Here is a 25,535-nt window from a genome sequence, read left to right on the forward strand (position 1 = left end):
TTCATTTATATAACATTCTCAAAATGAAGAAACTACGTAAATGGATACCAGGGTAGTGGTCGCCAGAGGACAGGGAGGAGGAGGGTACAACTCTAACGGGGCAACAGGACGGGTCTGTTTGTGGGGCTGGAGCAGTGCTGTCTTGACTGCGGTGGTTACACAGATCCATACAAAGGATAAGACTGTATAGAACTACACACACACATACACACATAGACACACAAGGACATATAAAAGCTGAGGAAATCCAAGTAAGTCCTGTATCTAGTTAAAACAGTCACACCAATGTCAGCTTCCTGGTTTTGATGCTGCGTGTGTAAGCTATATAAAATGTCTCTGTTGGGGAGGTGGGTGAAGGGTACATAGGATTTTTAACCTCCTACGGCTTTATGCAAGTGAAATTCACTCAGTCGTGTCCGACTCTTTGTGACCCCATGGACTATACAGTTCATGGAATTCTCCAGACCAGAATACTGGAGTGGGGAGCCTTTCCCTTCTCCATTGGATCTTCCCAGCCCAGGAATTGAACCAGGGTCTCCTGCAATGCAGGCAGATTCTTTACCAACTGAGCTATCAGAGAAGAATGGATTTATAATTATTTCAAAAAAATAATTTTTAAAAGACTTTGCCATGCTACTTTGGGTCTGCTCTGTGCAGGTTGGAGGTGAGCCAGTTCATCCACAGAGTCAGGGGTCCTTCCTTCAGCCCTCTCCTCTCTGGGATTGCCCTGCACTCTGGCTCACATGCGTTTCCAGGCATTTACACTGCTAGCACAGTAGTGCAGCTTCGCAACTAAGGCTGTCCTTGGGGCAGGAGCAGGGTAGGAAAAAAGTGGGAAAAGTAAAGTGAGCCCAAGGATTTTCCCATACACACTTCACCTTGCAGAGGCCCCTTTCCTAGTCCTCTGGCTAGAGGGATAGTTCCTCTGCATGGTTCTATACTGGGACCGACCTCAATTCAAAACTGGAAGATGAGAGAGGAAAAGAATCTGGCAATTTTGTCCCCATTATTGGTTATTCTTCAAGTTTTGGCTCTTCTCTCCAATTTGCCTGTCATTGCTAACATGTTTAGAGTTATTGTAACCGATGAGATTGATAGAATTTAGTGGTTTTACTCTATCTGGCCAGCTTCAGAACCTTAATGTAAAGTTTAATCTTCCAAGTTATCATGTGAGATCAATATTAATTCTATTTTAAAGATAAAGAAAGTGAAAGTGTTAGTCGTTCAGTCAAGTCCAACTCTTTGCCACTCCATGGACTGTAGCCTGCCAGGCTCCTCTGTCTATGGAATTCTCCAGGCAAGAATATCTGAGTGGGTTGCCATTCCTTTCTCCAGGGGATCTTCCCAACCCAGGAATCAAACCAGGTCTCCCGCATTGCAGGCAGATTCTTTATCATCTGAGTCACCAGGGAGGCCCTAAACATAAAGAACTTGAGGCTTAATGAGATATAATCTTCTGCCCAAACCCACAGAGTCCATGCCAAGGTGAAATGTATAAACAATTAAAATTAGCTCATGAAATAGGCTGTTGAGTGGAGTCAGAAAGCAGGAGAGTGCAAAAAAGGAAAGATACTGTGTTAGAACAGAATAGTGGGGAGATTAAGGGTGAAAAAGGACAGAAGGAAGAGAGAGAGTAGCGGAGGCAAGGAGGTCTTTTCCTGGTGCCTCAGGGCTATATCAGGCAACAGCTGCTCTGCATTGAGGGTACTTAACCCAAAACTTACCATCCTTACTTGCACCTCCATCGATTTCTTGTGAGCAAACAGACCAGTCTAAGCAATGATATAATCCTATTCCCTTTCCAGTCAGGGCCCAGGCTTAATCCCAATGCCTTGGCATTTCTTTGTTTACCCCCTCTGTCCAGGGGCACTTAGGCAGGTCCCCACAACTGGCTAACGGTGAGGTTTTCATTCTACAGATGAGAGCAGTCTTTCTCTCTTCCCACCCAACAAGAACAAGGAACTATGGCATCCATCTGCACCTGGGATAGAAGATAGGCTTGGACAAAGCCCATGCAAGACAGCCTGCCTGGAACATCTGCTTCCTCTAGATTCCCTAATCAAGTGTTACTTGCACCCTGAAACATACAAACTGACCCCTCCCAGTGTGAGCCACTCCTGGACATGTTCCAGGAGCCACCTGACCCTAGGCTGGTGCTGGAGAACTGCCTGACTCTGAACCCAGGACAAGAGCAAGCCTGCCTCTGAACACAGGTTGGGACTTCAAGTGCACCTCTTGGTGTCCCTACCAAGATCTGTGTCCTATAAGCTTGCAAGTGCATCCTTGGGAAACCACTGTGCTTTTTTTTTTTCCAATACCAATAACCAACTCTTCAACTGTCTAGACACCAGCCAATTCTGACAACAACTGCGTGTCCTGTAATCCAATTGAACTCTGATACTAACTACTTGGAGTTAACATCAGATTCCACGTTAAGGGTTCAGTGCCACAAGACTGTGGGATGCCAGTTGCAAGTGTCAGGTACCCAGGTAACCCATACTTCTGTGCAGCTTGGCCACAAAGCCTAGAGTCCCTACCACGCGCACCCTACCACATGCATGTCCCATATTTGACAGAATGATTCATAGGAGTCAGAAAAAAAACTTATTATTACCAGTTCATTATAAAGGATATAAAGGACATAACTCAGGAACAGCCAAATAGAAGAAATGTATAGGACAAGATATGAAGAAGGAGGGTGGGTGGAGCTTTCATGCCCTCTTAGGCGATGCCACCCTTCCAGCACCATGATGTGTTCATCAACCTGAGGACTCTCCAAACTCTGTTGTTTAGTAGTCTTGTGGAGGTCCCAATACATGTGTATGACTGATGAACTTGATGGCCACTGGTGATTAACTCAGTCTCCTCACTGGAGACTGGGGGATGGGGCTAAATATCCCAATCCTCTAATCATGCCTTGGTCGTTCTGGCAATCAGCCTCTATTCCTAAAGCTATCTAAGGACCCTCAGCCATCTCATCTCCTTAGCACACAAAAGACACTATCACTCTGTAGATGGCAATGGTTTTAGTGGCTATGTGACAGGAACCAGGGACAAATACCAAATACTTATTTTTACTATATCATACCCTCCATCCTCAGTCTATGGGGCTGGGTCAAGGGGATTCCCTGTCTGCCTCCCTGAGTGAGCATGTGGTAAGGTTTAGCCAGTCAGAGCATTTATCCATTTAGTCATAATGGTCATCTTGGTGGTGAACTCATAAAGACAAACCAATAAGACTCAGAATATTGAATGGAAAGTCCATTGAGAACGAAAAGCACTTTCTCTCCTTCTATGCTCTTCTAGGATTCTGAAAGAACAGAATGTAGCCCCCTGGGCCTGCTGGAGATCATCTCACACCCACATGAAGACAGCTTACTTGAGGATGAATGACAGCAACAAAGAAGAGAGAAAGGCTGAGAGAGTCACCAGAAGCCCAGCTCTGATGATATCATCTGACCTCTTTATTCACTGGTGCCTAAGCTTACACCATGCCCAGACTTTTCATAAGCGGTCACAAAAAATCTCCTCCACATTGAGCTGGATTTCTGGTGCTGCAACTAAAATGGCCCATTAGTACACACCACCCCATACCACAGGGCCACCAGTCTGTTTCTGGGACCCCCCACTCCCCTCTCCCAAAATCCCCACTCCTTCTTCCTTCTCACAGGTGAGCGCCTTCAGTCAGGAGACCAAATCTGAGCGCCTTCTAAAATGAACAGAGCAGGGAAGATGTTAAGACACCCAGAGGCCAGGCATAGAGATTCTCTGTGCCCCCACTTTGTTTATATCAGTCAGGGCTGCTTTCAGATACAAATCATGGGAAATCTTCTACACAGCAGTTTAAACAAATAAGCACAACAGAGAAGGACCCAGGCTCCTTCACCCTTGCTTCTCCACCACCTGCAGTGTGTGGTCTCCATCCTCACAATCCCACGTAGGCAGAAAAAAGGGTAAGATGTGGCAATAGCAGACCTCCCCTCCTGAGACACTAGCCAGAAGTGCATCTTGGCTAGAATGTGTCCTGAGGGAGGGGATCCTTATTCGCTTATATATTCCAAACTCTTAGAACTGCTGCTCAATGAGGGACCTGAATCAATGAGTGAATGGATGAATGGATGGATGGATGGATGTCTGTACAGGAAAACTGAGTTTTTACCTCCTATAGCCCCTACAGTGGAGTCAGGTAAGATGGGAGGGGCTGGAGTAACGGCCAAGTTATAATGACTTGGCTATAATATAATAAGACTGTGGGACGCCAGTTGCAAGTGTCAGGTACCCAGGTAACCCATACTTCTGTGCAGCTTGGCCACAAAGCCTAGAGTCCCTACCACGCGCACCCTACCACATGCATGTCCCATATTTGACAGAATGATTCATAGGAGTCAGAAAAAAACTTATTGTTATCAGTTCATTATAAAGGATATAAAGGACACAACTCGGGAACAGCCAACCGATAGGATCTCTTGGGAGGTTTCTTTTCTTCATACATGTGAGCAGATCTGGATGCCCCACCCCAAACTTTCCTAGGAGGTTCTTACCCACAATGGGGCATATGCTTCACTGGCAGATGTGTTCTCCACCTATTGGTAACTTCTCCCAGGACAAAAAATGATTGGCAGGAAGGACATTCAACTGTGACTCCAGCAGGGTAATGAGCTGATCTGCCCCGCCTTCAGCAACAACATTAAAAACCAAACTGGCACAATTCTTGAATAAGGACTTATAGGACTATAGCTTGTATTCATATCCCATGTGGTGCAATCATGTGAGATTTATCTTCAGTAAAGATGCAGAGTCAATAGACCAAAATTATGTCTATTTTTGCTTTACAAGCTGGGTAAAGAATCATTAAATATTTGGACAATATTAAGCCTGTGTAGGAGAATTTGACTGCAGGTCACTGGGAGCCACCAGCCCACAATTCCACCAGTCCAACTTTGTACAATCTCCTTAACCTTGGCTCTACATTCCTCCTTCTTCTAATAGGTTCCTCAGTGGTCTCATGATAGGTCATAAGAGATAGCTTTTTTATAATTGCAAAAAGAACACAATGTTTTGAAAACAGAAAAAAATGTAAAGTAAAAACAATTACCCATAATCCCCCCAAATAAATCAAACTATATTCACTTTGCTAAAGCTGAGTGGCAAAGAATTGATGCTTTTGAAATGCGGTGTTGGAGAAGACCCTTGAGAGTCCCTTGGACTGCAAGATCCAACCAGTCCATCCTAAAGGAGATCAGTCCTGGGTGTTCTTTGGGAGGACTGATGTTGAAGCCGAAACTCCAATACTTTGGCCACTTGATGCGAAGAACTGACTCATTTGAAAAGACCTTGATGCTGGGAAAGATTGACGGCGGAGGAGAAGGGAACGACAGAGGACGAGATGGTTGGATGGCATCACCGACTCGATGGACATGAGTTTGAGTAAACTCTGGGAGTTGGTGATGGACAGGGAGGCCTGGCGTGCTTCAGTCCATGGGGTCACAAAGAGTTGGACACGACTGAGGGACTGAACTGAACTAAACTCTCCTTCTTGGCCGTATTCGCATATGTGGACTTAGTCTACAGGGTGACCACCAGAGATTTATTTCATATTCTGTGTCTGCACTCAACATTACATCATAAGTGTTCATCCCATTACTACAACTTGTATAGTAATAGCTATATAGTCATCCTCAAATTTGTACCATAACTTGCTTAATAAATAAATGAGTTTATTTCCAACTTTTTGCCCCTGCAATAAATACTCCAATAAACATCCTTGTGTACATAGTTTTAGTTTTCTTGTGTTTCCTGTTGGTTTAAAGTAGCATGAAGGGCTGGTGTCAGCTCTGGGCTGACAATTTGCTTTCCACTACTCCACCTGAATCCCCAGGTCAGAGAAAAGCTGATGGGACTCTAACACTAGTCTTGCAGCCAATCGCCAAAAAAAAAAAAAAAAAGGAAGCAGCATGGCCTCCAGCTGGATGACGCCTGAAGAGACGGACTCGGAAGTGCACCTCTGCTTCTGGAAGAGACCAGCAGCATCCACCGGGCAGGAAATGGGACAAGCAGCCTGTGTGGTTTTCCTGCAGCAGACAGAGCCGCCCTGTCTCCTGTGTGTGGCTGTCTCCCGTCCCTTGTCTCCTTGTCTCCAGTGGCGCTGGGCTGTGCCACTCTGGGGGCTATTTCTCCCCCACTCATGTTCCCTCAGCAGACTGACATAAAGGTGCCTTGCGTTTCTAGGATCAAGTGATCCTAGACAAGTCAGATGCTTGTTTCCCTGAGGAATGCAATGTTAACTTTGTCCAACAGCCATGCCTTGATGAAGCCACCTCTCTGTTCCCACTGCCCAGATCCCCAGGGTCGGCTGGGTGCTATCCTTTCTGAGACTGGTCCTGCTGCCTTGCCTTCACCAGAAAGCTTTCTAAAACCCTCTCTGTACACATCTCTCCAGTCTGTGAACAGAGAGCCCTTCCAGACACAGTAAGGCGCCCTGGCAGGGGACCCTAGGAATTCCAGGGACCACCACCCCAGGCCAGCCTGAGGACCAGCAGACACAAGGGCTGCTCTTTCCAAACAAGCTCAGCCCAGCAGGCGTCTCCTTTCTCAGCTCCTTCTGGCGCAGTCATTCATCACTCTGACTAAATGAATCTTGACAAAGGACTTGGCAATGCCTTCAATTCTGCTAAAAGGCTCCCACTCCAGCAGCCTGTGCCCACTCAGCATCGGCCCCAAGCCCCACCCAAATTCCTGGAGAGAGCCTCTGGCTTCCTGGCCTGGGCCAAGTTCAAGGAAATCCAGGCATTGTCTGAATCCTTAACCTGGCACTGACCTGGAGGAGTGAAATGAGTGAGGGTCGTGGAGCCAGCCAGAACTGGGCTCCACCCAGGGATACCACCTCATTACCACCTAGGGCAAGGTCACTGGACAAAAAGCTCACTTCTCTGAGCTGGTGTCCTCACATGCAGAATGGGCATAGAATCCCCATATTTGAGAGTCCTCAGGAAAATCAAATTCCAGCCCAGGACCATGACCGGTTGCAAATCTGAGCCATTCTGTCTCTCATCAAAGTCCTCTGTCTACAGAGATTTTCACAATACCACTTGACCCAACACCAGGCCCACCCTTGTGGAGGTGGCCTATGAACACTGCTGGGCTCAGAGGACCAGCACTGCAGCAGGCCTCCTCTCTCCACGTCTTGCCATTACTTCCCTAATGCCACCCAACCAGGAAAGGGAGAAGGGGCAGCCGTTTCCTTCCTTTAGTGGCCCTTTTGGAAGTGAGAGGACCCTGGGTCACTTCTATTTTTTTTGAGGTTTCTGGTATGTTAAAAACGAGGAAAGTTGCCGTCGCTGTGGTATAATTTAAGTATCTACACATAAAAGTATGACACAACAGTATTCATACTATTGACAGTGAAACGAAAGTGAAAGTGAAGTCGCTCAGTCGTGTCTGACTTTTTGCAACCCGTGGACTGTAGCCCACCAAGCTCCTCCGTCCATGGGATTCTCCAGGCGAGAATACTGGAGTGGGTTGCCATTTCCTTCTCCAGGGGATCTTCCTGACCCAGGGATCAAACCCAGGTCTCCCACATTGCAGGCAGATGCTTTAACCTCTGCACCACCAGGGAAGCCCTTAAATACAAGAATACAGTCTCTCAGAAAACCTCCTATAGAGACACAGAACTTCAGATCCAAGTACTAACATCAAAGATTTCAAGGGAGGAAAGGAAGCCAGGTTGAAAGAAGAAGGGGGAGGAGGCGGGAGAGGGGGGGTGAAAGGGGTGGCCTTACAGACGTCTCCTGCCACCTACAGATACCCAGGCGTTATGGGACTTTTCCCTGGGCCTCCAGAGAAGGGAGGACTGGAACTCGGCCCTACCAGAAGTCAGACCAGACCAGAATCAGAATTCGAGTTCTCTGCCAAGAGGATGTGATCGGTCTCCAATCCTCAGCTCAGGCTAAGGGCCCTTTGACCAGATTCCTGCATCCAGGACTGGGGGACTAGAAAAACAGGGAAGGATAGAAAGGGTTAAGGAGAGGAAAGAGAGAGGGAAGGGGAGAGAGGACAAGACAACCACAGAAAATACAACGCATTTTCTGGCGAACTCCAAGTGGTATATCTGGGGTAGGATACAAGCTCAGATCTGCAGGATAGTCATCTGTTTCTTATGATCTGCTGGAACTGGGCCTGTAACCTAAAAGCCTGAATTTTTATTAAAAGACATAATCAAATCCAATGCAGAAACTTCACTGGATCCCATTCAGAGAAAACAGTGGGTTGGGGTGGCATTTTTGGATGCTTGGGAACATAGGGTAAGATATGGATTATTTTACAGAATTACTATTTATCGTTTTGGTCATAGAATATAGAAGAACAGCCCAAAGGATCATAAAATGGTTCCGGAAAACAATTTTAAAATAAAAGCAATAGATAAAGTAAACGAATGTTAAAAATGGTTGAACCCAAGTGACAATATACAAGGGCTTTACCTTGCCAACTTCCAACTTTGTCTTATAACTTGAAGTCTTTAGTTAAGAAAGATTAAGAGTTTTGGACTACCAACATAAATATAGCTTACATTTTTCTAAATAAAATGCTGTTACTGTGTGCCCCTGCTGGCAGTGGGGCTCTGGGTGCCTGAGAATGCAGGACACTGACCAGCTGAGGGGCTGTCCATTCAGGACAGTCTGTTCTGATTAATGCTTGTAGGAGGGCAGAGCTGCAGTCCTCACCTAGGCAGCTATGTGAATCCTGCACAAGTCCCTGCGCCTGTCTGTCTCTGAAGCCCCTTCTCTTTTGTCAGCATTTCCCTCACTTTGATCTTCTGCACATCACTTTTACATCACATCCTTGTTCTACCTTATATTTTTTCCCCCCGAGCTGAGAGGTTTGCCAAATCCTAGTTCCTTGCCCAGACACTGAACCCATGCCCCCTGCAGAGGAAGCACAAAGTCCTAACCACTGAACCACCAGGGAATTCTCCTATTTTTTGTTAAATACTCTTCTCTAAGATATCTCAGTTTTTAAAGACAGGTGATATTACTACCATTGAAAGTGAAATCACTTGCTATAAAAAAGAAAGTAATGTTAAAATGAACACTTAATTGTTAAATCAAAACTGTTCTTTGCACTTCCCCTTTCTGTGTGCTGGTCCAAGTAACCCAGAGGCTACACTCTGGAAAAATGGGACTTGTCCTGCCTGCCCTCTGGAAAGGAGCCTGGCACATCACTCGGTCTTCCAAAAGGAGGAGGTAGCAAATGTGATGTGAATGTAAAAATGCTCAGGCAGTATCCAGAAATGTGTCTTGTACAGTCTTAATGTCTCCACAGGGCTCTTCATCTGCTGCATCTCTTGGGACTTTAGGATTGATGAGGAACACACTGTGAACAGCTTCTTCAGGATGATCTGTCTCGTGGGATTAGACGAGGTTTCCACAATCATCTCATCCATGGCCACAGTTTAGCAGGAGGGGCATGTGATAATCAGCAGCAACAGCAGGGGAAGCTGATATTGACCAAGACCTTCAAGGGACAGAGGCCCAGGGGGGAAACAGAAAATAGAGGCTGAGACTAGGAATGGGGGGAAATGGAGAGAAGCTCAGAAAATTAGCGCTAGTATCCACCAAAGCTAAATACATGCTTACCCTATGGTGCAGCCATTCCACTCCACAGCATATACTCTCAGAGAGGCCCACACACATCCACCAAATGACGCACAGAGTCTTCGTAACAGCTGTGTTCATAGAAGCCCCAAATGGAAATCAATACAGATGCCTATCAACAAAAACACAAACAAACCCACTGTGAAATAGTATACTGCAAAGAAAAAGTAAACTACTTCACTAAATGCAAAAAAAAGAAAAGAATCTCAAAGATATACATTTAGGAAAAAGAAACCAGACACCAAAGAGTACATACTATGTGGTTCTATTTCTATAAAGTTCAAAACAGGCAAACTAATCCCTGGTAACAGAATCAGAACAGTGGGATGCTACTGACTAAGAAGTCTAGGAAACCTCTGAGGGTGCTAGCAATGTTTTCTATCCCGATTGCGATGGTGGCCACAAAGGTGTTTTCACTTATTAACCATCGGTTGAGCTATACACTAAGATTTGTTTGCATTTTAGTACAAGTATGTTGTATTTCAATATAAAATTTAACATATAAATGTAAGAAAAAGGAAAAAACTCTAGCATAATGCTGAGTTAAGAGAGTGAAAACCAGAATGACCCCTATAACAAAACTGTTTAATAATTAAGAAGTACGTGTACACTAAAATACCACCACCATTTTGCAAGAACACCAAAGATACATATTAAACATTGGAATGGTTGCCTGTAGGGTAAAGAATGAGAGTGCAGGGTAGTGATAAAAGGGAACACATAAATAATAACATTGGGGCCATGTTAGGACCAGAGAGGATCATGTGCCATTTAAGAAAGAATGGAAGAGAAGAAGGGTGAGGAGGAGGAGGACTGAGATTTTTGCACAGTCCTTTCAGGTTTCCAACATTGCCCAGGGAACCCAGCTTGAGCTAGGATCCCTGGAGCATCTCCACAAATATAGTATACACAGGATACCTTTGTTCACAGTCCTGGGAAGGCAGTTCTGAAGGACTTGATGCTGGAAGGCTGGCAACTGGGCCCACTGGAGCTCTGCAGAGAAGGAGAATTTCAGTTTGGGCTTCCAGGTGACCTGGAACTTATTGCAAAAGCAGGGGAGAGTTATATGTGGTAGAGTCAGAGAAATGGCCCCATAGAGGAGGGAGGCTCGTGGGCAGCTCACTCCCAGGCCAGCATGGGCCTGAGTTGGACCTCAGAACATGTCCTTCACAAGATCTGTGATAGCCAAGTACCACTTGGGCTTTTAATCAACTTACTACTTTTAATCAACTCACTCTTTTTTTCACTTGAATAAATATTTCAAAGGGTCAGTTCAGTTCAGTTCAGTCACTCAGTCGTGTCCAACTCTTTGCGACCCTATGAATCACAGCACACCAGGCCTCCCTGTCCATCACCAACTCCCGGAGTTCACCCAAACTCATGTCCATTGACTCGGTGATGCCATCCAGCCATCTCATTCTCTGTCGTCCCCTTCTCCTCCTGCCCCCAATCCCTCCCAGTGTCAGAGTCTTTTCCAATGAGTCAACTCTTTGCATGAGGTGGTCAAAGTATTGGAGTTTCAGCTTTAGCATCAGTCCTCCCAAAGAACACCCAGGACTGATCTCCTTCAGAATGGACTGGTTGGATCTCCTTGCAGTCCAAGGGACTCACGAGAGTCTTCTCCAACACTACAGTTCAAAAGCATCAATTCTTCGGTGCTCAGCCTTCTTCACAGTCCAACTCTCACATCCATACATGACTACTGGAAAAACCATAGCCTTGTCTAGACAGGCCTTTGTTGGCAAAGTAATGTCTCTGCTTTTGAATATGCTATCTAGTTTGGTCATAACTCTCCTTCCAAGGAGTAAGTGTCTTTTAATTTCATGGCTGTAGTCACCATCTGCAGTGATTTTGGAGCCCCCCAAAATAAAGTTAGCCACTGTTTCCACTGATTCCCCATCTATTTGCCATGAAGTGATGGGATCATACTTATCAATAATTACCTTAAATATAAATGGGTTGAATGACCTAATCAAAAGACAAAGACTGGCTGAATGGATACAAAAACAAGACCCCTATATATGCTGTCTAGAAGAGATCTACCTCAAACCAAGGTACAGACTGAAAGTGAAGGGCTAGAAAAAGATATTTCATGCAAATGGAGGCCAAAAGAAAGCAGGAGAAGCAGTACTCATATCAGATAAAATAGACTTTGAAACACAGGCTTTGAAAACAAAAAAAAAAAGAAGGACACTACATAATGATAAAAGGATCAATCCAAGAAGATATAACAATTATAAATATATATGCACTCAACATAAGAGCACCACAATATGTAAGACAAATGCTAACAAGTATGAAAGGGGAATTTAACAGTAACACAATAATAGTGGGGGACTTTAATATCTCACTCACACTTATGGGACAGATCAACCAAACAGAAAATTAGCAAGGTAACACAAACTTTAAATGATAAAATGGACCAGTAAGACCTAATTGATATCTATAGGACAGTTCACCCCAAAAGAATGAATTTCACCTTTCTCTCAAGTGCACATGGAACATTCTCCAGGATAGATCACATCCTGGGCCATTAATCTAACCTTGGTAAATTTTTTAAAAAATTGAAATCATTTCAAGCATCTTTTCTGATCACAATGCAGTAAGATTAGATGTCAACTACAGGAAAAAAAACCGTTAAAAATATAAACATAAGGAGGCTAAACAACACGCTTCTGAATAACCACCAAATCACAGAAGAAATAAAAACAAGAAATAAACATATCCATTTAAACAAATGAAAATGAAAACACAACAATCCAAAACATATGGGATTCAGTAAAAGCAGTGCTAAGGGGAAGGTTCATAGCAATACAAGCTTACCTCAAGAAACAAGAGAAAAATCAAATAAATAACCTAACTGTACACCTAAAGCAACTAGAAAAAGAAGAAATGAAGAACCCCAGGGTTAGTAGAAGGAAAGAAATCCTAAAAATTAGGGCAGAAATAAATTAAATAGAAACAAAGGAGACTATAGCAAAGAACAACAAAACTAAAAGCTGGTTCTTTGAAAAGATATATAAAAGAGACAAACCATTAGCCAGACTCATAAAGAAAAAAAGGGAGAAGAATCAAATCAACAGAATTAGTAATGAATGGAGAGATCACAACAGACAACACAGAAATACAAAGGATCATAAGAGACTACTATCAGCAAGTAAACGCCAATAAAATGGACAACTGAGAAAAAACGGACAAATTCTTAGAAAAGTATAACCTTCCAAAACTGAACCAGGAAGAAATGGAAATCTTAACAGACCCATCACAAGCATGGAAATTGAAACTGTAATCAAAAATCTTCCAACAAACAAAATCCCAGGACCAGATGGCATCACAGGTGAATTTTACCAAAAATTTAGAGAAGAGCTAACACCTATCCTACTCAAACTCTTCCAGAAAATTGCAGAGGAATCATTCTGCGAAAATCATTCTGCAAGGCCACCATCACCCTAATACCAAAACCAGACAAAGATGCCACAAAAAAGGGAAACTACAGGCCAATATCACTGATGAACATAGATGTAAAAATCCTAAACAAAATTCTAGCAAACAGAATCCAATGACATATTTAAAAGATCATACTTCATGACCAAGTGGGCTTTATCTCAGGGATGCAAGGATTCTTCAATATTCACAAATCAATCAATGTGATACACCACATTAACAAATTGAAAGATAAAAACCATGTGATTATCTCAATAGATGCGGAGAAAGCCTTTAACAAAATTCAACATCAATTTATGATTTAAAAAAAAAACCCTCCAGAAAGCAGGCATAAAAGGAACATAACTCAACATAATATAAGCCATTTACAATAAACCCACAGCAAACATTATCCTCAATGGTGAAAAATTGAAAGCATTTCCCCTAAAGTCAGAAACAAGGCAAGGGTGCCCATTCTCACCACTACTATTTAACTTAGTTTTGGAAGTTTTAGCCACAGCAATCATAGAAGAAAAAGGAATAAAATGAATCCACATTGGAAAAGAAGAAGTAAACCTCTCACTGTTTGCAGATGACATGATCCTCTATATAGAAAACCCTAAAGATACCACCAGAAAATTACTATAGCTAATCAATGAATATAGTAAAGTTGCAGGATATAAAATTAACACACAGAAATCCCTTGCATTCCTATACACTAACAATGAGAAAACAGAAAGAGAAATTAAGGAAACAATTCCATTCACCATTGCAACAAAAAGAGTAAAATACTTAGGAATAAATCTACCTAAAGAAACAAAAGAACTATATATAGAAAGCTATAAAACACTGATGAAAGAAATCAAAGATGACACAAATAGGTGGAGAAATACACCATGTTCATGGATCAGAAGAATCAATATAGTGAAAATAAGTAAACTACCCAAAGCAATCTGTAGATCCAATGCAATCCCTATCAAGCTACCAACAGTATTTGTCACAGAACTAGAACAAATAATTTCACAATTTGTATGGAATTACCAAAAACCTCAAATAGCCAAAGCAACCTTTAGAAAGAAGACTGGAACTGGAGGAATCAACCTGCCTGACTTCAGACTACACTACAAAGCTACAGTCATCAAGACAGCATGGTACTGGCACAAAGACAAAAATACAGATCAATGGAACAAAACAGAAAGCCCAGAGACAAATCCACACACCTATGGACATCTTATCTTTGACAAAGGAGGCAAAAATATAGAATTGAGAAAAGACAATCTCTTTAACAGTGGTGCTGGGAAAACTCGGAGAAGGCAATGGCACCCCACTCCAGTACTCTTACCTGGAAAATCCCATGGATGGAGCCTGGAAGGCTGCAGTCCACGGGGTTGCTGAGGGTCAGACACGACTGAGCGACTTCACTTTCACTTTTCACTCTCATGCATTGGAGAAGGAAATGGCAAACTACTCCAGTGTTCTTGCCTGGAGAATCCCAGGGACGGGGGAGCCTCATGGGCTGCTGTCTATGGGGTCACACAGAGTTGGACACTACTGAAGTGACTTAGCAGCAGCAGCTGGAAAAACTGGTCAACCACTTGTAAAAGAATGAAACTAGAACACTTTCTAACACCATACACAAAAATAAACTCAAAATGGATTAAAGTTCTACATGTAAGGCCAGAAACTATAAAACTTCTGGAGGAAAACACAGGCAAAACACTCTCTGACATAAATCACAGCAGGATCCTCTATGACCCACCTCCCAGAGTAATGGAAATGAAAGCAAAAATAAACAAATGGGACCTAATTAAACTTAAAATTTTTGCACTATGAAGGAAACTATGAGGAACGTGAAAAGACAGCCTTCAGAATGGGAGGAAACAATGGCAAATGAAACAACTTACAAATAATTAAATCTCAAAAATATACCAGCAGCTCATGTAGCTCAATACCAAAAAATAAATGACCCAATAAAAAAATGGGCCAAAGAACTAAATAGACATTTCTCCAAAGAAGACATACAAGTGGCTAACAAACACATGAAAAGATGCTCAACATCACTCATTATCAGAGAAATGCAAATCAAAACCACAATGAGGTACCATCTCACGCCAGTCAGAATGGCTGCTATCAAAAAGTCTATAAACAATAACTGCTGGAGAGGGTGTGGAAAAAGGGAACCTTCTTACACTGTTGGTGGGAAAGCAAACTAGTACAGCCACTATGGAGAACAGTGTGGAGATTCCTTAAAAAACTGAAAACAGAACTGCCATATGACCCAGCAATCCCAATGATGGGCATACACACTGAGGAAACCAGAATTGAAAGAGACACGTGTACCCCAGTGTTCATCGCAGCACTATTTACAATAGCCAGGACATGGAAGCAACCTAGATGTCCATCAGCAGACGAATGGATAAGAAAGCTGTGGTACATATACACAATGAAATATTACTCAGTTATAAAAAGAATGCATTTGAATCAGTTCTAATGAGGTGGATGAAACTGAAGCCTATTATACAGAGTGAAGTAGGTCAGAAAGAGAAACACCAATACAGTATATTAATGCATACATATGGAATTTAGAAAAATGATCACAATGACCCCAATAAGCGAGACAGCAAAAAAGACACAGAGATAAAGAACAGACTTTTGGACCCTGTGGGAAAAGGCGAGGGTGGGATGATTTGAGAGAACAGTATTTAAACACGTATATTACCATATATGAAATAGATCACCAGTGCAGGTTCAATGCATGAGACAAGACGCTCAGGGCCAGTGCACTCGGATGACCCTGAGGGATGGGATGGGGAAGGAGGTGGGAGGGGTGTTCAGGATGGGGGACACATGTACACCCATAGCTGATTCATGTCAATGTATGGCAAAAACCACTACAATATTTTAATTAGCCTCAAGTTAAAATAAATTATTTTTTTAATGAAAAACCTCTTGCCTTAACAGAAAGGTTTCCATTAAATTAAAGACAATTACACCCCAAATGCAGGTTGTTTTAATATTGTTCTAGATGCTGGTGCCTGCTATGGTTGTGCACAAAGACCTAATCCCACTTTGTTTGAAAGAGGGATTACCAAGTGCCCGAGAAGTGTTAAAAGCACTTTAGATCCAACTTTCTCCTTGACAAATTCAGAAGGGCCCAAAGAGAGGTTTAAAGAGATGCACTTTCTCTTCAACTGATTTAATACGGTGGTGTCTCTGGGTCTCTATAATCATCTCTTGTGCCAGGGAGCATAGGCACCTTGCACTTTGAAAGACCTTTGTAAGGACAAGTGAGTAGGGGCCATGAGTTTCTCAAGCAGGGGCAGGGCAGGGCAGGTTAAAAGACAGGAGCAGAGTAAGAAAACCCTCACTAGAGAAGAGCTCTACCATGTCGGCCCTAAGTGGTCCAGGGCTGTTTGGAAAGGGAATCCTGGCTCTCAGTGCCTGAGCAGGGGTACTTTGAGTCCAAGGACTCCTTGCCTTATGAGAGAGGTCCAGCTGTGAGAGAGTCTCTTTAAATACAGGGCCTAGGATCTTGCCACTTAATTTGTTGTTGTTGAGCCCATGGACTGAAGCACACCAGGCTTCCCTGTCCTTCACTATCTCCTGGAGTTTGCTCAGATTCATATTCATTGAGTCGGTGATGTCATCTAACCATCTCGTCCTCTGCTGCCGCCTTCTCCTTTTGGCTTCAATCTTTCCCAGCATCAAGATCTTTTCCAATGAGTCAGTTCTTCCCATCAAGTGGCCAAATTATTGGAGCTTCAGCTTCAGCATCAGTCCTTTCAATGAATATTCAAGGTTGATTTCCTTTAGGACTGACTGGTTTGATCTCCTTGCAGTTAATTACTGTATGCAAGTAAATAAAATGCAGTCTCAAGACAGAGCATGTACTAGACAAACAAACCTGGTGGGGATGGAAGGGAAGGAACTGGAGGAAGTACTTGTTAAGAAGGTTGATAAGGCAGCACCAGTGGACATCTGATGTGTTTGCCTGAACTGCATCTATACCCTTTCACTGGAAACAGCAGCTCATCTTTCCTTTCAGAAGTAGCCTCTCTCTCTGATTCTCAGTACTTTTGGTTGTGCAAGGTTGACTTCATCCCCTTTCCACCGTAGGACGCAGGAGATCCAAGCTTGGCTAGTTAGTAGATACCATCCTTCTTTCCCGTGCTCAGTTGCTCAGTTTTGTCTGACTCTTTGTGAGCCCACAGAGTGTAGACCTCCAGGCTCCTCCGTGCATGGGCTTTTCTTGGCAATAATACTGGAGTGGCTTGCCATTTCCTCCTACAGGATCTTCCCAACTCAGGGATCGACTAGGCATCTCCTGTGTCTCCTGCACTGGCAGGCACAGTCTTTATCACTGAGCCACCTGGGAATTTCCCTTCCTCTCCACTTCATCATAATGATGAGTGTACTGCCCACTAACATATAAACTCCTGAGTTCAGCTGCACCTGAAGCTAGAATCGCCCTTTCCCTTTCATTTATGCTTTAGAAAAGTGCATAGCTTAAGTGACACGGACTGACACAGGGTGTGTATCTGTGTGTGTATGTGTGTGTAGAGAGTAGTGTGTGTGCTGGGGGAAGACGGTGGAGGAAGGAGGGAGCATCACAATTCCTGTTTTGTCCAGTGCCTCTGGAGATTTCTTCTAGTCTGTAGATGTCCTTTCCGAATAACCCAGATATCCTTAAAGATCCGGGTCTAGTGAGCCCCCGTACTCATTGCACAGAAGCGTTCCCCACCCTCTCCCGAGATGCTGATTACATGACTTGGAGGTGACCAGCTGAAATGTGAAATCCCACAGACATTTAATTTTTAAAATAACTTTAAAGTTTTAGCTATTTTTCTTTTGTATCCTCATCTCAAACTCTTCCACAGTCCCTTGGAAAGCCCCCAGGCTCCAAGCCAGACGCGCATCAGGCCTGACGTACTAACATGGCCGGGTACGCGGCACGCGAGCGACGGGGGCTTGCAGGGCCCTCGTGCCGGCGGGCGGGAGCCGACAGGGGCTCGCACGCATGCGCAGGGAGGCGGGACTGAGTCCCAGGCCTGCGCCGTGCCACTCCACAGGCAGGGGGCGGGGCGGGGGGGGGAGCGCGCCCGCGGCGGCTGCCGGGCGCTGAGGAGTTGCTGCTCCGGGGACCTTCCTTCGGGCGCATCTTCCCCGCCGGGCGCGTCCTCACGAGGCGCCCCCACTCGGCGGGGCCGGGCCAGGGGATGGAGTGGGCCCACCGACACGGCCGCGTAGGGACCCAGAGGAGACGACCGCGCGAGCCCTGACGTGCCGTCCTCGCCGAAGCGCCCATGGGCGCCTCCCTGCGGCTGTGAGGGCGGCGAGCGGCGGGGCCGCGGCGCCGAGGAGGGCTACGCTCGTGCCCGGCCGCGCACAGGCCGCGCGCGTGCGCTCGCGCTGCAGGGCCGGCCGCGCCCGCCCCTCCTCTCGGCGCCGGCCCGGGATCCCGGTCCGCGAGCGGCGGCGGCCGGAGGGACGATGAGCGGCGCGGCGCGGGCGGGCCCGGCCCGGCTCGCCGCGTTCGCTCTGCTGACCTGCAGCCTGTGGCCGGCGCGGGCGGACAACGCGAGCCAGGAGTACTACACTGCGCTCATCAACGTGACGGTGCAGGAGCCCGGCCGCGGAGCCCCACTTACATTCCGCATCGACCGCGGGCGCTACGGACTCGACTCGCCCAAGGCCGAGGTCCGTGGCCAGGTTCTGGCGCCGCTGCCTATCCATGGAGGTGAGTGCCTGGCAGGGAAAAGAGGAGCTGTGGACGGCGGAGGGGGGAAGGGTCGGCCCTCATCCCCCAGGAGCCACAACCCGGGCGCGGAGGCGGCGGATGCGGCGCCCCCACCCCGCCCGGATTGATGCGCCGCTCGGCGGGCGGCCCCAGGGTCGAGGTTCCCGTCGTGTCCTTCCCCCGCCCCGTTCGCTGCTGGCAATGAGGCTCCAGACGCGGTATTGGGTTCTTCTTTTCTTTTTAAAAAGGCTTTTTCCCCCCTGGGTTCAGTTAGCTTGTTTACAGGAAGGTATTGAACTGCGAGTTTGCAGGGACAGCTCAGACAAAGGAGGTGGTGGAAGAGCGCAAAACTAGTTCATGATGGATGAAGTCTCAACCTGTATTTCGGAAACCGCACAGGTTCCTTCCCTAAATCACAGACTGCGCTGTATTGATCTGGAAGGATGAGGCCCTTTTCTACTGTAAAAACGTGCCGTTTTTCTTATGTGACAAGTGGAAGGAGAGTGGAGGAGGAAAATGGGCATCTTCGGTGTTGCTTTTGGCTCTTATTGTGCCCCACCAGCTTTACTGTAATTTGACGCCTGAACATCTGACGTTACGACGAATCCGATACCAATTGGAACCTGTAGCCAAGTCTTCAGGTCGTGAGAGTCTGCCAGAGGGAAAATAGGTAAAATTTTTGAGAGTTGTCTTTGAAGCCATTTGGCTTAATCTTACGTCCTATCATTTGCTCTTTAATAATTTGGTATAAAGCATATATTTGTACAAATTTCTGGTAATGTTTTGAAAGAAACTTTTCCCACACTGTGGAGTATGATTTTGTTTTTGGCCCACAGCAGGCTTTATGGAAAAATGTCTACTATCTTCTCCATCTCTACCCACTCTCACCCTGAGAATGCTGAGAGGGGACTTTTTAAAGCTGCTTTTCATGTTAAGATGACCTAAACTAGGCAACCTACATAAGGTGTTTGTTTTTATACTCTAAACTATTAGAACATCATGCCACTTCTGAGATACATGTTTGAATGCGAACATGCTAAGCTGTGTGGTTTTTTTTTTTTTTTTTTTTGAGGCAATCTAGATAGGGAAGATGGAGAAGGAAATGGCAACCCACTCCAGCGTTCTTGCCTGGAGAATCCCAGGGACGGGGGAGCCTGGTGAGCTGCCGTCTATGGGGTCGCACAGAGTCGGACAGGACTGAAGTGACTTGCAGCAGCAGCAGCAGCAGCTAGGGAAGAAGAATCAGGAAGGGCTTTCACCAGCCTTTCCCCAGTTTACACCTTCGTTTCAAACGTTCATTTTTACATCAGTAATCAGTTGCTTAGTATGCACTTCTCATCTCCACTTTGTTAAAGAAAAAGGCAGTTAGGGTCCTGCCTTGCCCACAGTAACAACTTTGGCCTTTGGTTCATTCAGTAAATATTTGCTTGCTTGTTCTGTGCCAGTCACTGTGCTTGGGACACAAAATGTTTCCAAACTGTGGCACTGACAATGGTAGCCTGTTTTCTGGGGTTGAGATCTGTGAGGGTCACGTGGAAGGGGAGGAAGAGGGAAAGGCAAACTGTTCTGGAACAAGAACTGGCCCTGTGCAGTATTTTGAAATCTGTGGTTTGTCTTTGGGTTCCTCTAGGCACCTCGAATCCATGATCCTCACTTTAGATACTTGCCTGATAAGTGATCTGTGTTCTGAAACTACTTGTTTCTTGCCTGTCATTCCAAGCAAAACTTGTTTTAGGTGTTTGTATAGAAGGGTATTGGACACTGACGGGTGGTAAAGGCTGGTCTTGTTCCTCCGTCAGTGGGGAGGTTTCAGTTGTGCTGTACCTAAGCCTTATGTTACTGGCGAAGTACTGTGTGAGTTTAGGAAAGTAATTTGGCATTTTAGCCTCAATTTTGTCTGCAAAAGGGAATGGTGAACTAGTTATACCTTAAGTTTATTGAGGGGCTTCCCTGGTGGCTTAGATGGTAAAGAATCTGCCTGCAATGTGGGAGACATGGGTTCAATTCCTAGATTGGGAGGATCCCCTGGAGGAGAGCATAGCAACCCATTCCAGTATTCTTACCTGGAGAATCCCCATGGACAGAGGAGCCTGGCAATTTGCTAAGGGTTGGACTCGACTGAGCGACTAAGCACAGCACAACACAAGGTTAATGAGAGGCTTAAATGGTGCCTACATTCTTACAAGAGGAGATTTGTTAACCTAAATGAATCTCTATAAATTGGTGGAGTTTCAGACATGGCATCAAAGTGAATACGTTGGAGCAGTCTTGGAAACTTGAGTCTGCAGTCAGTTCCCCTGGGTGTCTGTCTTCTCTTCATTTCCTCTGTTCTCTAGGGACTCATTTTGTATCCACACATGAGATTGCTCAAGGATTTTTCATGGCCTCGGTGGTGGCATCCTGCAGGTAGTTTGGGTCTGGCTTTCTACTAAGGGATCTGCACACATAGGTTCTTTCAATCCAGCAAATACTAATTGAAAATCTGCTGGTCCCAGCCACCACCCAAGGTACTAGGAAAGAGGGATGGGCCCCAGAAATAAGCAAAACAAATTCTTTCTTTTCTCCCTGAAGCTCACGGTCTAGTGGCATTTTTATGTCAGTTTGCCTATAAACTGTTTCTAAGTCAATGGACTAACATGAAATCTAAGAAGTTTTTGTGCTTTCGCAGCAGAAATTTAGGAATGTATTTTGTTTTCTTGTTTTGGTTTCTTGGCCATGCTATCATTAGCATGCAGAATCTTCAGTTCCCCCGAACAGGGATCTGGCCCACACCCCCACAGTGGAAATGCAAAGTTCCAACCACTGGACCACCAGGGAAGTCCTAGGAATGTATTTTAAAAAACAAGAATGGTGATAGAAATCTGTTAAAATTTTTCATAGTTAAGAAAATGGCTTATATCTATTATGCCAGTGTACTCTAGTCACTTAGTCGTGTCTGGATATTTGCAACCACATGGACTGTAGCCCACCAGGCAAAAATACTGGAATGGGTTGCCATTTCCTTCTCCAGGGGATCTTCCTGAGCCAGGGATGGAACATGGGCCTCCTGCGTTGCAGGCAGATTCTTTACCATCTGAGCCACCAGGGAAGCCCGTATGTCTATTATACCTCAATTTTAAAAAAGAAAATAGCTTAACATTTGAATATTTGGTTATTTCACATTATGATATTCTCGATTTAATCTCAAATTTTAGTGGTTTTAGAAAAAATAATATATTCTGACTCTTGCCTGCTTGTAATTTTAAGTTGAAGAGAATTCTTAATGTGTTTATTGAAGATTTACTGAGTGTTGACACTAAACAAAGTGATGTTCAAATTTCAAAAAAAAATAGTTAGGAGACAGAATTACTGGCAAAAAAAGAACCAGCCATGGTCAATAGATGGGAAGTTAATAAAAATTTTGAGGACAAGTGTTTGGTGAATATAAAGACAAAAGTAAGTTTTCCTAGGGCTTAACATGATAACTCGTTTTAATTCTCTGACTTGGTTGTGACAGTAAAAACCTTTCTAGTTATTTTGCATTTAGTCAGGCGCTCAGTCGTGTGCGACTCTTTGCGACCATATGAATCGCAGCAGTACAGTCCTCCCTGTCCAGCACCAACTCCCAGAGTTCACTCAGACTCACGTCCATCCAGTCGGTGATGCCATCCAGACAGCTCATCCTCTGTTGTCGTCCCCTTCTCCTCCTGCCCCCAATCCCTCCCAGCATCAGAGTCTTTTCCAGTGAGTCATTATTTCTGTAAATTAGGCATGTATGAATTACTGGGCAAGATTTATTTGTCCTATATCTTTAAAGAGCAATGTGGCAATTTCTTCCTAAATGCTTTGGTCTTTTAGAAGTATGTTTTGAAAAGTGTTAAACTTTATAAACTATTTCATAAACAAGTGTTGTACTTTGAAAATGCATTCTTAATCATTAGAGTACATTTTAAATGGAGATTTATTTGGTGATAAAAAATTTCATATTTTAACTGTAAAGAATTTATTTTTTGACGTGAACTTTTGCAGGAACGTGCCTTCTATTTATTCACAGATCCTGGTTGTTGTTCATGGTTGCTTTCTTATTACTAACTTACTCGAAGGGTGAGCGTAGATCTGGAAACAAATGTGAAGCCTAGCCAGCATTTACTGTGGAACGGACGTTGTAGATGTGCTTTGTGTGTGTGCACACTAACTTTTTGTTTGAGCCTGGAGGTGGGGGTTGGGAGAGAGGCCCTGTTGTTGATGATGTCATTTTATATGCAAATATGCTGGTGGGAAGAATTTGGTACTAGTCATTTTGCATAGAAATGTTCAGGATTGGATGTTTAATCCTTGGAGAACAATTTTACCAAGTAATAAATTTTTTTTGGTCATCTGGTTGACCAAAGGGATGCCATAACATTTAAAAAACTTAGATTCTTATGTTTTATATATGTGATTTTGTTGGATTAAACATAAACTTGGTTTTTAAAATTCTGATTTTAGAGTGAAGGCAATCGATGTGGAAGCAAGATCTTGGATGAAAAGGACCATGAAATGTTAGATTGTATAATGCCAAAGGCAGGGGCTACCGGATATAGAGATATCAAAATATTCAGAAAAAAAGTAGGTGTTATTCTGGAATCAGAGACCCTGAAAGGAAAGATAATTCAGAAGGAGCTGGAGGCTCTAAAAACCAAATTTTGACCTAAAATAGATAACCAAGCAATATATGATAAATTGTATTTGTATTAAATTTTAACAATTTAGAAAATATTTTTACATTTTGTATTTTTCCTTTGCTTTTGGATGATTCATTAGCATATAAAATTTGAGTATATATTTTTAAACCTCCCCACCAAATATATACATCCTTCCTCCGTTCCATCTTTCTGTTTCTCTTTATAGCAAAGTGTTGTCTGTACTTTCTGCCTTAGAGTTTTCATCTTGCTCTTCTTCACATTGTGAAGGTCTTTGTTGCGCCAGTGATTTGATAAAGACGTGACATATTTAACTGAAATATTGGATGGCAGGATCCTCAGGATCTCAATGTATGGAATGGTGGGCTGAAACTAAGAGAAAAGCTAATAGAAATTATTATATAGTCTTGAATTTGGGTAAAAAAAAATTAGCTGCAGTGAAAGGAGTTGAGGGGAAATAAGGCTTCGAGCTGCATGTCATAGGACAAAGCCTCTGTTCACTCGCTGAACAGCCCATTCTGCTCTTGCGTGCATATGAGCATCGTATCCTGGGTAACACAGGTCCCACTTCATTATAGGCCAGGCGCACTGTTAGTCCATGTTCATTTCTGAATATGACTTTTAAGAGATGAACAAACTACAAAGCATTGCTTTGAATATTATAAAAGGGAACTCCTTCATTTGAAGGAGCATTAGACTAGATGGCTTGTAAGATCCCTCCATCTTGAACAAGGTGTAACTGTAAAATAGTAAGACGAACCTCGTTAAACAAAGTACCAGATATACCCATTAAGGATACTGTTCTTAAAAAAAAAAAAAAAAAAAGGATACTGTTCTTTTAATGCCAGTCACATGGGGGTGTATATGTTTCTATGTATACATACATATTTTGCAACAATGAAAAATTTAAACACTTTCAGAATTTGTTTTGTGAGGTTATCTTTTTGATTGAACCATTTGGAAAATGCATACAGTTTATCAAATGTCTGTCTTTTCTGGGTAGATTTTGACAATTGAAAATTATTTTTGAGGCAGTCTTTTAATGTGCTTGTGAATTCTCTCTTTAGATAATTCTCAAAGAAGTCTGGTAGTGTTTTGGACCATGTCCACACCTCTGGGGTGCATTTCCACCTACCAAATCTTAGAGGCAAACCTTAAAAGGATGAGATTTATTCGAAGTACCTAATCGTACCAATCCTCAGAGCTGGTTGTTTTAAGTATAGCAACCTTGACTTATTTACAAAATGAAATTAAGTTTTCAGGATCATCATTTGTTTGTTTTATCATCCTTAGAGTATTTTATGCACTAAACATTGATTTCTTTTCCATAAGTCATAGTAAGTGTAGCTTTCTTTACTGTTGGAAGCAATTTTGAACAAAATAAAGGGAACCCTTCAAATGCCAAATGACATAAATTAAAAAGTCCTTTATAAACTCCTCTGAGCTTGCATTATGCAGGTTCTGTGGTGTGTGTGTGGAAGATATGGTGTGCAATTCCTGCCTAAGAGAACTTGTCAGGATGGCACAAATAGGATGTGCCGTTGTAGAAGATGGTGCAGGCTGTCTACAGACACCAGCAACGGGACCAGCCGCATGGTATTGTAAACAGAGTTTGTTGGAATACAGCCATGTCCATTCATTCACGTGTCTGTGGCTCTGTGGTTTACCGACAGAGTTAAGCAGTTATTACAGGAGCCTATATGACTTGCAAGCCTCAACTGCTTGTTCTCTAGTCCTTTAAGAAAACTTTTGACAAGCCACAATCCATGTTCTAAAGGTTCATTTATACCTTAGTTTTTCCCATTAAAACTATGTTATGGATTTATGGGTGAGAAGTTGATTCCTAAGTTGTCCCAGACTGTGAGCTCTTGGAAATTAGGGACAGCGTCTTCTTTGTTTTAACCAAATACCTCAAACTGTGCCTGGCACTAGCAAGCCACTGTAATATGTGGTTGCATTTAACCCTGTGGTGCTTGGTCTGGTAGTGAAACTGATGGCAGGTGTTGCTGGAATCTGTAGGATGGGATGGGGATGGTGGGGTGTTGATAGAGTATACTATAGGGC

General features: G+C 43.9%; 1 protein-coding gene across 3 annotated transcripts in view; it reads left to right on the plus strand.

Annotated features, from left to right (window-relative positions):
* The first annotated feature begins 18,094 nt into the window (after positions 1 to 18,094).
* Positions 18,095 to 25,535, plus strand: part of RNF130 (ring finger protein 130) — a 139,278-nt gene continuing 131,837 nt past the window's right edge. Inside the window, exon 1 of one of the 3 annotated variants that reach the window (XM_069590388.1) lies at positions 18,095 to 18,810. In XM_069590388.1, the coding sequence (XP_069446489.1) occupies positions 18,564 to 18,810 (247 nt within the window). In that variant the 5' untranslated portion in view covers positions 18,095 to 18,563. The remainder of the gene's footprint in view (positions 18,811 to 25,535) is intronic. The other 2 variants (XM_069590389.1, XM_069590390.1) reach the window with 2 other exon arrangements.

This window comes from Ovis canadensis, chromosome 5, assembly GCF_042477335.2.
Source record: "Ovis canadensis isolate MfBH-ARS-UI-01 breed Bighorn chromosome 5, ARS-UI_OviCan_v2, whole genome shotgun sequence".
NCBI classification, from domain to species: domain Eukaryota; kingdom Metazoa; phylum Chordata; class Mammalia; order Artiodactyla; family Bovidae; genus Ovis; species Ovis canadensis.